This window comes from Chiloscyllium punctatum, chromosome 47 (genome assembly GCF_047496795.1).
Source record: "Chiloscyllium punctatum isolate Juve2018m chromosome 47, sChiPun1.3, whole genome shotgun sequence".
Taxonomy (NCBI): domain Eukaryota; kingdom Metazoa; phylum Chordata; class Chondrichthyes; order Orectolobiformes; family Hemiscylliidae; genus Chiloscyllium; species Chiloscyllium punctatum.
This window is the reverse complement of record NC_092785.1, coordinates 30,514,448-30,527,612: the sequence shown is the minus strand read 5'-3', so window position 1 is coordinate 30,527,612 and position 13,165 is coordinate 30,514,448. Positions and strand designations below refer to the sequence as shown.

At 57.0% G+C, this 13,165-nt stretch overlaps 1 protein-coding gene across 1 annotated transcript in view; it reads right to left on the bottom strand.

The window, feature by feature from the left end:
- Positions 1-902: 902 nt before the first annotated feature.
- Positions 903-13,165, bottom strand: part of ftsj3 (FtsJ RNA 2'-O-methyltransferase 3) — a 41,519-nt gene continuing 29,256 nt past the window's right edge. The window contains exons 8-13 of the mRNA XM_072564748.1: positions 10,769-10,994; positions 7,448-7,542; positions 6,464-6,566; positions 4,863-5,046; positions 3,917-4,011; positions 903-2,066 (exon numbers count right to left, since the gene is read on the bottom strand). Of these exons, the coding sequence (XP_072420849.1) occupies positions 1,874-2,066; positions 3,917-4,011; positions 4,863-5,046; positions 6,464-6,566; positions 7,448-7,542; positions 10,769-10,994 (896 nt within the window). The 3' untranslated portion in view covers positions 903-1,873. The remainder of the gene's footprint in view (positions 2,067-3,916; positions 4,012-4,862; positions 5,047-6,463; positions 6,567-7,447; positions 7,543-10,768; positions 10,995-13,165) is intronic.

Here is a 13,165-nt window from a genome sequence, read left to right as displayed (position 1 = left end):
TCCCCCCAAACCCTTCCTATCCATATCCCCATCCAAATGCCTCTTAAATGTTGTCATTGTACCAGCCTCCACCACATCCTCTGGCAGCTCATTCCATACACGTACCACCCTCTGGGTGAAAAAGTTGCCCCTTAGGTCTCTTTTATATCTTTCCCCTCTCACCCTAAACCTATGCCCCTCTAGTTCTGGACTCCCCCGACCCCAGGGAAAAGACTTTGTCTATTTACCCTATCCATGTCCCTCATGATTTTATAAACCTCTATAAGGTCACCCCTCAGCCTCCGACGCTCCAGGGAAAACAGCCCCAGCCTGTTCAGCCCCTCCCTGTAGCTCAAACCCTCCAACCCTGGCAACATCCTTGTAAATCTTTTCTGAACCCTTTCAAGTTTCACAACATCTTTCCGATCGGAAGGAGACCAGGACTGCACCCGATATTCCAACAGCGGCCTGACCCAATACCTCACCGCTTCCATCTGGCCTACGACCTAATCGCTTCAGCACCTCCTGGCGTTGAACTTCATCAGGCACCAGCCCTCCTGCTCACTCAGGCTTCGGGCCTTTCGGAAGTTCAGACCTGCTCCCACACACCTGACCCCGAGAGTCTGGAATCGCCCCACACCCGTCCCGACTGGAGAGCAGAGGGAACCGCGCCCAGTCCCCGGGGAGCGTTGGGGGGCAGTATCCCCGTCCCCCTGGAGACAGCGTCCCGAGACGGAGGCCTTGCTCGTAGCAATTCCCATACTTGGGAACCCCACACGCCGCCCACCCCCTCCACCCCCCCCACCCCCCCCCCCCCCCCCCCCCCCCCAGGGACAGTTCCTCGCTGTCATTTATTGGGGGCGGGGGCAGTAGGAACACAACCAGGACACTTATTTTAAAAAAAAGGGATTAAGAGTCAGCTGTCGAAAAAGTAGTGCGGCTTTTTGCTCCAGCAGCGCAAACCTTTATTTCCTACATTTTTAAAAATTATAAATATACAGATTGTCAGATTCTCCTGGCAACAGCATCCCCCATCCCCTTTTTGCGGTGCTCCATCGGAGGGTGACAGGGAGGATGGGGGAGGTGCGGCGTCAACTTCCTCCCCTGTGGGCCGAAACCACAAAATGGCCGCCAGCCATCCAGGGGACCAACTACTGGGCCTAGGGTGGGATAGGGGGGTAAGGGGACAGCTTTATGTCCCATTGATGAAACCACAAAATGGCCACCATCCATCTGGGGGACCAATTACAGGGCCAGGGGTGGGATGGGGGAATGAGGGGTCAGCTTTATGTCCCATTGATGAAACCACAAAATGGCCGCCAGCCATCCAGGGGACCAACTACTGGGCCCAGGAGGAAGGAGGCACGCTGTCAAGCTTTAGGCACTGTTGGCTGCAACTACAAAATGGCCGCTGTCCATCTGGGCGACCAACTGTCGGGCTTGGGACCAGGAGGGCAGTGGGAGTGGGGGGGGTGGGTGGAGCCATGCTGTCAACTTGATGCCCCGTTGGCTGAAACAACAAAATGGTCGCCCCATCCATTCAGGGGACCAACTATCAGGCCTGAGAGGAGGGGGGGGGGGGGGGGGGGGGGAGGGAAAGCAGGTGCTGTCAACTTCCTGTCCTGTTGGCGCCGAAACCACAAAATGGCCACCGTTTACCCAGGAGGCCAACTACTGGGGCCGTGAGGGGGGGGTGGGGTGGATACTTGCTCGCAGTGGGTGAGGGGCACGACAGATAAAAGGGAAGGAGGGTTTCCCTGTCTTGGAAAGGGTCGGGGGTCACAGGGATTCGAGTGGGGGGGGGGGGGGGGGAAGGGAGGGGTGCGACGACGCTGGTCAAACTGGGAGGGGTGGCACAGGAGCAGGTGTTTCTGAAGAGCCACGACCCTGTCTCCTACTTGCGCTTCCTCTTCCCCTTGGCCTTGCTGTTCTTGGGAGTCTTCCTCGTGTCCTTCCTCATCCGGGCATCCACCACCTTAAAGAGACCTTTGACCCCTGGCGGACGGCGGACTTTCCCACCGGCCCATTTTTTGGCCACCACGTAGGTCACCTCCCGCTTCTCCTTCAGACCGGCCTTTTTATAGATACTGCAGGGACGGAGGGGACAGACACAGTCATTACACAGCACATTCCAGCCCTCAGAGACAAGGCCGCACTGTCCTGGGGTCAGCCAGTCACACAGAGACAGGGCCGCACTGTCCTGGGGTCAGTCACACAGAGACAAGGCCGCACTGTCCTGGGGTCAGTCAGTCACACAGAGACAGGGCCGCACTGTCCTGGGAGTCAGTCACACAGAGACAGGGCCGCACTGTCCTGGGGGGTCAGTCACACAGAGACAGGGCCGCACTGTCCAGGGGTCAGTCACACAGAGACAGGGCCGCACTGTCCTGGGGGTCAGTCACACAGAGACAAGGCCGCACTGTCCTGGGAGTCAGTCACACAGAGACAGGGCCGCACTGTCCAGGGGGTCAGTCACACAGAGACAAGGCCGCACTGTCCTGGGGTCAGTCAGTCACACAGAGACAGGGCCGCACTGTCCTGGGGGTCAGTCAGTCACACAGAGACAGGGCTGCACTGTCCTGGGGTCAGTCACACAGAGACAGGGCCGCACTGTCCAGGGGGTCAGTCACGCAGAGACTGGGCCGCACTGTCCTGGGGGTCAGTCACACAGAGACAGGGCCGCACTGTCCTGGGGGTCAGTCAGTCACACAGAGACAGGGCTGCACTGTCCTGGGGTCAGTCACACAGAGACAGGGCCGCACTGTCCTGGGGGTCAGTCACACAGAGACAGGGCCACACTGTCCTGGGGGTCAGTCAGTCACACAGAGACAGGGCTGCACTGTCCTGGGGCCAGTCACACAGAGACAGGGCCGCACTGTCCAGGGGGTCAGTCACACAGAGACAGGGCCGCACTGTCCAGGGGGTCAGTCACACAGAGACAGGGCCACACTGTCCAGGGGGTCAGTCACACAGAGACAGGGCCGCACTGTCCTGGGGGTCAGTCAGTCACACAGAGACAGGGCCGCACTGTCCTGGGGTCAGTCAGTCACACAGAGACAGGGCCGCACTGTCCTGGGGGTCAGTCACACAGAGACAGGGCCGCACTGTCCAGGGGTCAGTCACACAGAGACAGGGCCGCACTGTCCAGGGGGTCAGTCACACAGAGACAGGGCCGCACTGTCCAGGGGATCAGTCACACAGAGACAGGGCCACACTGTCCAGGGGGTCAGTCACACAGAGACAGGGCCACACTGTCCAGGGGTCAGTCACACAGAGACAGGGCCGCACTGTCCTGGGGGTCAGTCACACAGAGACAGGGCCGCACTGTCCTGGGGGTCAGTCAGTCACACAGAGACAGGGCCACACTGTCCTGGGGCCAGTCACACAGAGACAGGGCCACACTGTCCAGGGGGTCAGTCACACAGAGACAGGGCCACACTGTCCTGGGGTCCGTCACACAGAGACAGGGCCGCACTGTCCTGGGGGTCAGTCACACAGAGACAGGGCCGCACTGTCCTGGGGGTCAGTCACACAGAGACAGGGCCGCACTGTCCTGGGGGTCAGTCACACAGAGACAGGGCCACACTGTCCAGGGGGTCAGTCACACAGAGACAGGGCCACACTGTCCTGGGGTCCGTCACACAGAGACAGGGCCGCACTGTCCTGGGGGTCAGTCACACAGAGACAGGGCCGCACTGTCCTGGGGGTCAGTCACACAGAGACAGGGCTGCACTGTCCTGGGGTCAGTCACACAGAGACAGGGCCGCACTGTCCTGGGGTCGGTCAGTCACACAGAGACAGGGCCGCACTGTCCTGGGGGTCAGTCACACAGAGACAGGGCCGCACTGTCCTGAGGCCGGTCAGTCGCACAGAGACAGGGCCGCACTGTCCTGAGGCCGGTCAGTCGCACAGTCGCTGGGTGTGTGTTCCAGCTTACCTCCTCATCTGAGCCATCTTCTCCCGCTCGGAGATATCGACGGTGTTAACCACAGCCTCTGCTTTCTTTTTGGCCTGTTCCAGCTTCTTCAGTTGCTGTGGGGGAGCAGAGATTCCTGTTTAACCGTGACATGTGCTCCCCTGGCAGGGGATAATACAGAGGCAGCCCCCCACCCTCACGGGCGTACCTACCACCCACCGCCCTGCCCTTCAGCCCTCAACCTGTGACTGTACCCGATTACTCAGTCAACAACCGCACGACGAGAGAAAGCTGGCTCAAGACATCCAAAAGGACGGTTAGAGTTCCACATGGAAACTGATCCTCTAACGTGTCACTCTGGAGAAATGATCAGTCCGGAGGGTACAACACACGATCCCGCAACCACCCCCCAATCCACCCCAGGCACAGGGACCAGTCAGCAAATCGAAGCCAGCGAGCAACTCAAAAAGAACTGATTCGCAAATTCCCTGGGTCAGGCAACGTGGTTTAAGAAGTGGGAATTCCTCTTGGCACCATGCAGACCCTTCGGCTCAACCCGTCCGTGCTGACCCAGATATCCCAACCCAATCTAGTCCCACCTGCCAGCACCCGCCCTCCAAACCCTTCCTATCCATATCCCCATCCAAATGCCTCTTCAATGTTGTCATTGTACCAGCCCCCACCACATCCTCTGGAAATAGCCAGGAAGTGTGGTGGGTTGGTGGGTGTGGACCATGGGTAGGCGGGAAAGCTGAGGGAATATAATTATTTAGGTTGAGGGGAACACAGAAGGAGGGAGGACATGTTCCAGTCCAAACTGGGCCCTGATTAGACAGTATCTGGGAGGCTAAACACAGCGTTGTGCACAGAACGGCCTTACAAACATGACTCGATTGCACAGCAGGGAGGACGGGCTGAATGGCCAGCCCCAGATTGGTTCGCTCAGGGCTCCTGCTCCCCCGCTTACCCTGCGTTTCTTGCGAGCTTTGGCCTCTGCGATCTTCTTGATGGGCCGGGCGTTAATCTCCTTCCAGCGCTGGCGGAACTCGGCGACCATGGCGGGGTCAAAGGGCAGGGGCCGCCGCCTGAACTTCTGCTCGTTATCGGCAAACCAATCCGGGAGCTCGTCAGGCTCCTCGTCGAAGGCGTACCTGAGGGAGTGACGGCAGGACAGGGGTCACCGTGGAAACGGGACCGTGCATCGCTCCCTCAGCGCTGACCCTCCGACAGTGCGGCCCTCCCTCAGCACTGATCCTCCGACAGTGCGGCCCTCCCTCAGCACTGACCCTCCGACAGTGCATCGCTCCCTCAGCACTGACCCTCCCACAGTGCGGCCCTCCCTCAGCACTGACCCTCCGACAGTGCGGCCCTCCCTCAGCACTGACCCTCCGACAGTGCGGCCCTCCCTCAGCACTGACCCTCCGACAGTGCATCGCTCCCTCAGCACTGACCCTCCGACAGTGCGGCCCTCCCTCAGCCCTGACCCTCCGACAGCGCGGCCCTCCCTCAGCCCTGACCCTCCGACAGCGCGGCCCTCCCTCAGCCCTGACCTTCCGACAGCGCGGCCCTCCCTCAGCACTGACCCTCCCTCAGCACTGACCCTCCGACAGTGCGGCCCTCCCTCAGCGCTGACCCTCCGACATTGCGGCCCTCCCTCAGCACTGACCCTCCGACAGTGCGGCCCTCCCTCAGCACTGACCCTCCGACAGTGCGGCCCTCCCTCAGCACTGACCCTCCGACAGTGCGGCCCTCCCTCAGCACTGACCCTCCGACAGTGCGGCCCTCCCTCAGCACTGACCCTCCCACAGTGCGGCCCTCCCTCAGCACTGACCCTCCGACAGACTGGAGGGGGGTTACTAAGATGGAGAGTTGTGTCGGGGCTGGAGAGGGAGGGGGTGTAGGGCCTGGGGGGGTGGGGGGTTACAGAGATAGGGAGGGGGTGAAGGGGCTGTAGGGGGTTACAGAGATAGGGAGGGAGTGTAGGGGCTGGAGGGGGGTTACAGAGATAGGGAGGGAGTGTAGGGGATGGAGGGGGTTACAGAGAGAGGGAGGGGGTGTTGGGGATGGAGGGGGGTTACAGAGATAGGGAGGGGATGTAGGGGCTGGAGGGGGTTACAGAGAAAGGGGAGGGGGTGTAGGGGCTGGAGGGGGGTTACAGAGATAGGGAGGGGGTGTAGGGGCTGGAGGGGGTTACAGAGATAGGGAGGGGGTGTAGGGGCTGGAGGGGGTTACAGAGATAGGGAGGGGGTGTAGGGGCTGGAGGGGGTTACAGAGATAGGGAGGGGGTGTAGGGGCTGGAGGTGGGATACAGAGATAGGGAGGGGGGTGTAGGGGCTGGAGGGGGTTACAGAGATAGGGAGGGGGTGTAGGACCTGCGGGGGGTTACAGAGATAGGGAGGGGGGTGTAGGGGCTGGAGGGGGTTACAGAGATAGGGAGGGGGTGTAGGACCTGCGGGGGGTTACAGAGATAGGGAGAGGGTGTAGGGTTACAGAGATAGGGAGAGGGTGTAGGGTTACAGAGATAGGGAGGGGGTGTAGGGCCTTTGGGGAGGGGGGGGGTGTTCTTACCTATTAAAGGAATCGTTGATTAAATCACGGGCTCTCTTTTTTGAGGTGGCGATATAGGCTCCCAGTGCCAGGCCTTCAGCATCGAGGACCTGAGACTTCTTTACTGGATGGGAGAGAAACCGAGATCATCACATCACAACAAACAGGTTCACCAACAGGGCTTCAACAGGACACAGGTACAGCCTGGCAACTGAGCGAGGGGTTCAGGGAGGGGTATATACACAATAACAGATACCCCGGGAGGGAGTTACAGACGAATCTAATCGAGGGGTTCGGGGTGGGTTATATACAGAATAACAGATACCCCGGGAGTGAGTTACAGACTGGAATCTAATCGAGGGTTTCAGGGTGGGTTATATACAGAATAACAGATACCCCGGGAGTGAGTTACAGACTGGAATCTAATCGAGAGGTTCAGGGTGGGTTATATACAGAATAACAGATACCCCGGGAGGGAGTTACAGACTGGAATCGAATCGAGGGGTTCAGGGTGGGTTATATACAGAATAACAGATACCCCGGGAGTGAGTTACAGCCTGGAATCTGATCGAGGGGTTCAGGGTGGGTTATTTCCAGAATAACAGATACCCCGGAGTGAGTTACAGACTGGAATCTAATCGAGGGGTTCAGGGTGGGTTATATACAGAATAACAGATACCCTGGGAGTGAGTTACAGACTGGAATCTAATCGAGGGGTTCAGGGTGGGTTATATACAGAATAACAGATACCCCGGGAGTGAGTTACAGCCTGGAATCTGATCGAGGGGTTCAGGGTGGGTTATTTCCAGAATAACAGATACCCCGGAGTGAGTTACAGACTGGAATCTAATCGAGGGGTTCAGGGTGGGTTATATACAGAATAACAGATACCCCGGGAGAGAGTTACAGCCTGGAATCTGATCAGGTTGATGAAGCGTGAGAGAGACTGACATGTGTATCCCCAGCCAACACTGGTCGGTGCCCTCCTCTCCCTGTCTCACTTACTTGACTTCTCCACCGGCACCACTTCAAACGTGTCAGGTTCATTCAGAGCCCGTTTCTTTCCTTGACCTTCCCTCTGTTTCATGGTCTGGATATCACTGCGTGGAGAACGGTACATAACGTCTTAGTGTTGAGCTCCATAATCACTCACGGGTCGCAGGCACTGGGAACACTGTTCCCAAAGGGAGCACAATCGGTCACAAGTTTCAAACATCCTCAACTTGACCAGCCCTTTTAAACTCCGGTCAACACAGACCAAGTTTCACCAGAATTAAATTCCTATTTGTAACAAAGGTGACAGCAGGATAACGTGGGGAAATGGGAGGTTGGTAACAACACAGGAAAGGCAGGTTCGGACCCGAACGGGGGACAGATCGGGGCAAGGGGGAGGCGCGATGAGACTGGGCTGCCCTTGTACCTCAGCTGCTGAGGGACAGTGTGTGGGTACAGCAGGCGGGGAGGAAGGGGAAATGGTACCTTGGGTCTTCAGACCGAGAGGATTGGGGTCCGGAGCAGGGGCCTCGGGGGGGGGGGGGGGGGGGGAGAGCATCCCTGGAGTAACTGTGCGCAGTTTGGGGAGGGGGTGTCTCCGTATCTGAGGAAGGATGGTCTGGGAATGGAGGGAATGCAGTGACAGTTTCCCAGACTTACTCCTGGGAGGGCAGGCCTGTCGTAGGTAGAGAGACCGGATTGGTCCGGTTTATATTCACTGGGGTTTAGGAGAATGAGGGGGTGGGGAATCTCATAGAAACCTATAAAATTCACACAGGACTAGACAGGGGAAACACGGGAAGGAATCTCATAGAAACCTATAAAATTCCCACAGGACTAGACAGGGGAAACTCGGGAAGGAATCTCATAGAAACCTATAAAATTCCCACAGGACTAGACTGGGGAAACTCGGGAAGGAATCGCATAGAAACCTATAAAATTCCAACAGGACTAGACACGGGAAACACGGGAAGGAATCTCATAGAAACCTATAAAATTTCAACAGGACTAGACAGGGGAAACACAGGAAGGAATCTCATAGAAACCTATAAAATTCCCACAGGAATAGACAGGGGAAACACGGGAAGGAATCTCATAGAAACCTATAAAATTCACACAGGACTAGACAGGGGAAACACAGGAAGGAATCTCATAGAAACCTATAAAATTCCGACAGGACTAGACAGGGGAAACGCGGGAAGGAATCTCATAGAAACCTATAAAATTCCAACAGGACGAGACAAGGGAAACGCGGGAAGGAATCTCATAGAAACCTATAAAATTCCCACAGGACTAGACACGGGAAACACAAGAAAGAATCTCATAGAAACCTATAAAATTTCAACAGGACTAGACAAGGGAAACGCGGGAAGGAATCTCATAGAAACCTATAAAATTTCAACAGGACTAGACAGGGGAAACGCGGGAAGGAATCTCATAGAAACCTATAAAATTCCCACAGGAATAGACAGGGGAAACACGGGAAGGAATCTCATAGAAACCTATAAAATTCCGACAGGACTAGACAGGGGAAACGCGGGAAGGAATCTCATAGAAACCTATAAAATTTCAACAGGACTAGACAAGGGAAACGTGGGAAAGAATGTCATAGAAACCTATAAAATTCCGACAGGGTGTGTGAGGGAGAAAGTGGGATTGGTTGAATCAGATGATCAGGTGAGTAGCTAGTCCTGATGATTGGTATTGATTACAAATGATCAACGCCATCGCACAACAATTATACAATCAGAGGGACCCGAATCAAAACATCGGTGTTACGGGTGGAGGGAAAGACTGAGGACGTGGGTTCGAACTGTCCCTGTCCCCAGGCTCTCAGGAGGTGGACCTGTTGACCTGACAGCACAATGCGCTTCCTCTGAACTGCTGGAAAATCTCAGCAGCGCCCGCAGAGAGAAAGCAGAGGTCACGTTTCAGATCCAGTCACCCTTCTCCGGACCCTTCCACTTACTTGCAGAAGGCACAGGGTGGCTGGTGTACAAAGCCTCTGGCTCCGTGGTTAACAGCAAACAGCTTAGAGCAACCGCCCGGGAAAGAAGAGGCAGGCTTTTTGCAGGGAACCGAGGCAAGCCCTGAATTTGCAGAAGGCCAGTGGCTTCTCCCGAATATTCGCAAGCGCTTCAGCGACCGGGAGCCAATCTCTTAGATGTTGGCAACTCCTCAGATGTCAAAATGCTGTAAGGCCTCTGCAATATCCAGATTAGGGCTAACAAGTGATATTTGTACCACACAGATGCCAGGCAATGCCCATCACCAATAAGAGACAAGCTAACCACCGCCCCTTGACATTCAGTGGTGTTACCATCACTGGATCCCCCCCCCCCCCACTCTCCACATCCTGGGGGTTACCATTAACCTGAAACTCAGTTGAACTCTCCACATAAACCCAGTGGTTACAAGAGCAGGGTCAGAGGCTGGGAATCCTGCAGCGAGTAACTCCCCTCCTGACTCCCCCCCCACCCCCCGAAGCCTGTCCCCCCCATCTACAAGGCACGGGTCAGGGGGGTGAGGGAATACCCCCCACTTGCCCCTGGATGGGGGCAGCTCCAACAACACTCGAGAAGCTCAACCCCATCCAGGGACAAAGCAGCCCCCCCCCCACCCCAACCCCGGCTGGATTGGCCCCACACCCACAAACACCCCCCCCCCCCCCCCCCCTCCCCCCCCCCCCCCCTCCCCCCTCCCTCAGTAGCAGCAGGGTGGACCATCTACAAGGGGCACTGCAGAAACTCACCAAAGACCCTCAGGCAGCACCTTCCCCCAAACCCACGGCCCCACTCCCATCCAGAAGGACAAGGGGGGGCAGCAGGTACATGGGAACACCACCCCCCCCCCCCTCCCTGCAAGTTCCCCTCCGAGACACTCCCCATCCCGACTCGGAAACATATCGCCGTTCCCTTCAGGGTCAGAATCCTGGAATTCCCCCCCTCAGGGGCATTGTGGGTCTACCCACAGCACATGGACTGCAGTGGGTCAAGATGGCCGCTCACCCCCCCACCACCTTCTCAAGGACGTGGGGCAACTAGGGACAGGGTGATAACTACTGGGGCCCAGACAGTGACACTGATGCCCCATGAACAAAGTTTCGAATCCCAAAATTCCCTCCTTCAGGGCACAGCCCCTGCCTCTCCCACCCGACACAGGTCACCACCACCGACTGGAGGGGTAATTAGGGATGGGGCAATAGACTGCAGACCCGCAAACAAATAACAACAGGACGTGTCAATGGGGATGAGGGGAGGAGGAGGGGCTGGAGCAGACACCGGGCAGATGGGCCAAAGGGCCTTGTTTCTGTGCGATCATGGCGAGACGTACCTCTCATCACTGGAGCTCTCGTCCTCGGACTCCTCCTCGGACTCCTCCTGTCCCTCAGCCGGGGTGTCCTGGGCCGGTAGCTGCTGTTCACCCTCCACCCCGGCTGATCGGGGTTCCTTCTGTTGGCCATCCTCATTCCCCACCTCAGCTACAGGGCAGAAGGCAGACAGCAGAGTGAGGAAACCACTCCACAGCACAATCCAGAGGACGCAGTGTTCGGGCCGGGCTGGAGGGGGGGGGGGGGTCAGTGTGGGTGGGGAGGGAGGGGTCAGTGTGGGTGGGGAGGGGGGGGGTCAGTGTGGGTGGGGAGGGAGGAAGAGGGGTGCGTGCACGTAGCAGGGTGTAGGGGTGTGTAGGGGCGCGTGCGTGCAGGAGTGCGCGCAGGTGTAGATGTGTGTGTAGATTTGGTGTGTGTGTGTAAGTGCGCGCCTGCGCGCGGATGTAGGTGTGTATAGGTGTTGGTGAGTGTGTGTAAGTGTAGGTGTGCGCATGGGTGTAGGTGAGCGTGCAGGTGTAGGGGTGCATGGATGTAGGTGTACGCGCGAGTGTAGGTGTTGGTGTGTGTATGTAAGTGTAGGTGTAGGTGCGCGCGGGTGTAGGTGTTTGTATGTAATGTAGGTGTGTGTATAGATGGGCGCGCGGGTGTTGGTGTGTAGGTGTAGGTGTCGTGTGCGTACACAAGTGTAGGGTGTGCGCGGATGCAGGTGCTGGTGTGTGTGTACACATAAGTGTAGGGGTGCGGGGGTATAGATGCGCTCGCTTGTGTAGGTGCGTGTGTGTGTAGGTGCGCATGCGTGTAAGCTTGTGCATGGGGGTGTAAGTGTCGGGGCACGTGCAGGTCGAGGGGGGCGTGAAGGTATAGGGGGGTGTGCAGGGGTGCGCGCAGGTCTAGGGGTGCGCGCAGGTGTGCGTGTAGGTGGAGGTATGTGTGGAGGTGCGTGTGTAGGTAGGTGGTGTGTGGGGGTGTAGGTGTACTATGTGTGTACGTGTGCGTGGACAGGCGGGTGCGTGTGTGTGTGTGTATGTATAATCTGGTGGAAGTTAACTCCGAGTTATAAAATCTGGAACCGACAGGTGACCTCCACTCTCGGGGTCGGGCCCGCTGCTGTTCCAGAGCCAGCCGCTCACTTGCCCCCAGCCCCTTCCCCCTTTACCCCAGTCTGACCATAACCAACAAACTAACCTCATCCCCCCTGCCTGCTCCTGGCCCACAACCCTCCAAACCTCTCCTGTTCACGGATTTACCCCAATGTTATAACCGTTCCCACATCACACCCCTGTGCAAGTTCGAACCACCCTCTGTGCAAAAGCAAGTGTTTTTTTAAACCTTTCACTGCTCGTGTGAAAAACTGTTTTGAAATCCCCTCCACCCTAAGGGAGTGACACCTGGCCTTTACCCCAACCCCCCCACATGATTTTAGAAATCTCTGTCAGGTCACCCCTCAGCCTCCTATGCTAACCTGTCCCTCCACCCTCAGTAACATCCTGGGAAATCACTTCGGAACCCGCTCCGGTTTAATCAATCTCCTCCCTGTAACGGGGCGACCAGAGCTGGACACAGTGCACCAGACGAGGCCTCACCAGTGTCCTGTACAACCCCAACAGGACGTCCCAACTCCTACACTCATACATCTGAGCGATGAAGGCAAGGGTGATATACACTCCTTCTCAATCCTCTGTGTACGTGTCATGTGAACATCAAAGACTGATGTACCTGACCTCCCCCCACCCCCCCCCCTCCCCGGTTCTCTCTGTTCTCCAACACTACCTCACGGTCGCTCAGTGGTTAGCACTGCAGCCTCACGGCGCCAGGGACCCGGGTTCGATCCCAGCCTCGGGGGGGACTGTCCGTGTGGGAGTTTGCACATTCTCCCCAGGTCTGCGTGGGTTTCCTCCGGGTGCTCCGGTTTCCTCCCACAGTCCAAAGGTGTGTAGGTTAGGGTGGATTGGCCGTGCTAAATTGTCCCATAGTGTTCAGGGATGTGTAGGTTAGGGTGGATTGGCCGTGCTAAATTGTCCCATAGTGTTTGGTGCATTAGTCAGAGGGAAATGGGTCTGGGTGGGTTACTCTTCAGAGGGTCAGTGTGGATTAGTTGGGCTGAAGGGCCTGTTTCCACACTGTGTCGGGAGTCTAATCATTAACTGTATAATCCCTGCCCTGGTTTGTTTTACCAAAATGCAATACCTCGCATTTATCCAACTTCAATTTGGAGGGAAGGTCTTATGAGGAAAGGCTGAGGGACTTGGGTCTGTTCTCATTGGAAAGGCGGCTGCTAAGAGGGGGGTTTTGATACAAGATGATCAGGAGATTAGGTACGGTGCACAGTGGAAGTCTTTTTCCTAGGATATTGACTTGTACGAAGGGGCTGAGCTACAAACTGAGGGGTGATAGATTGA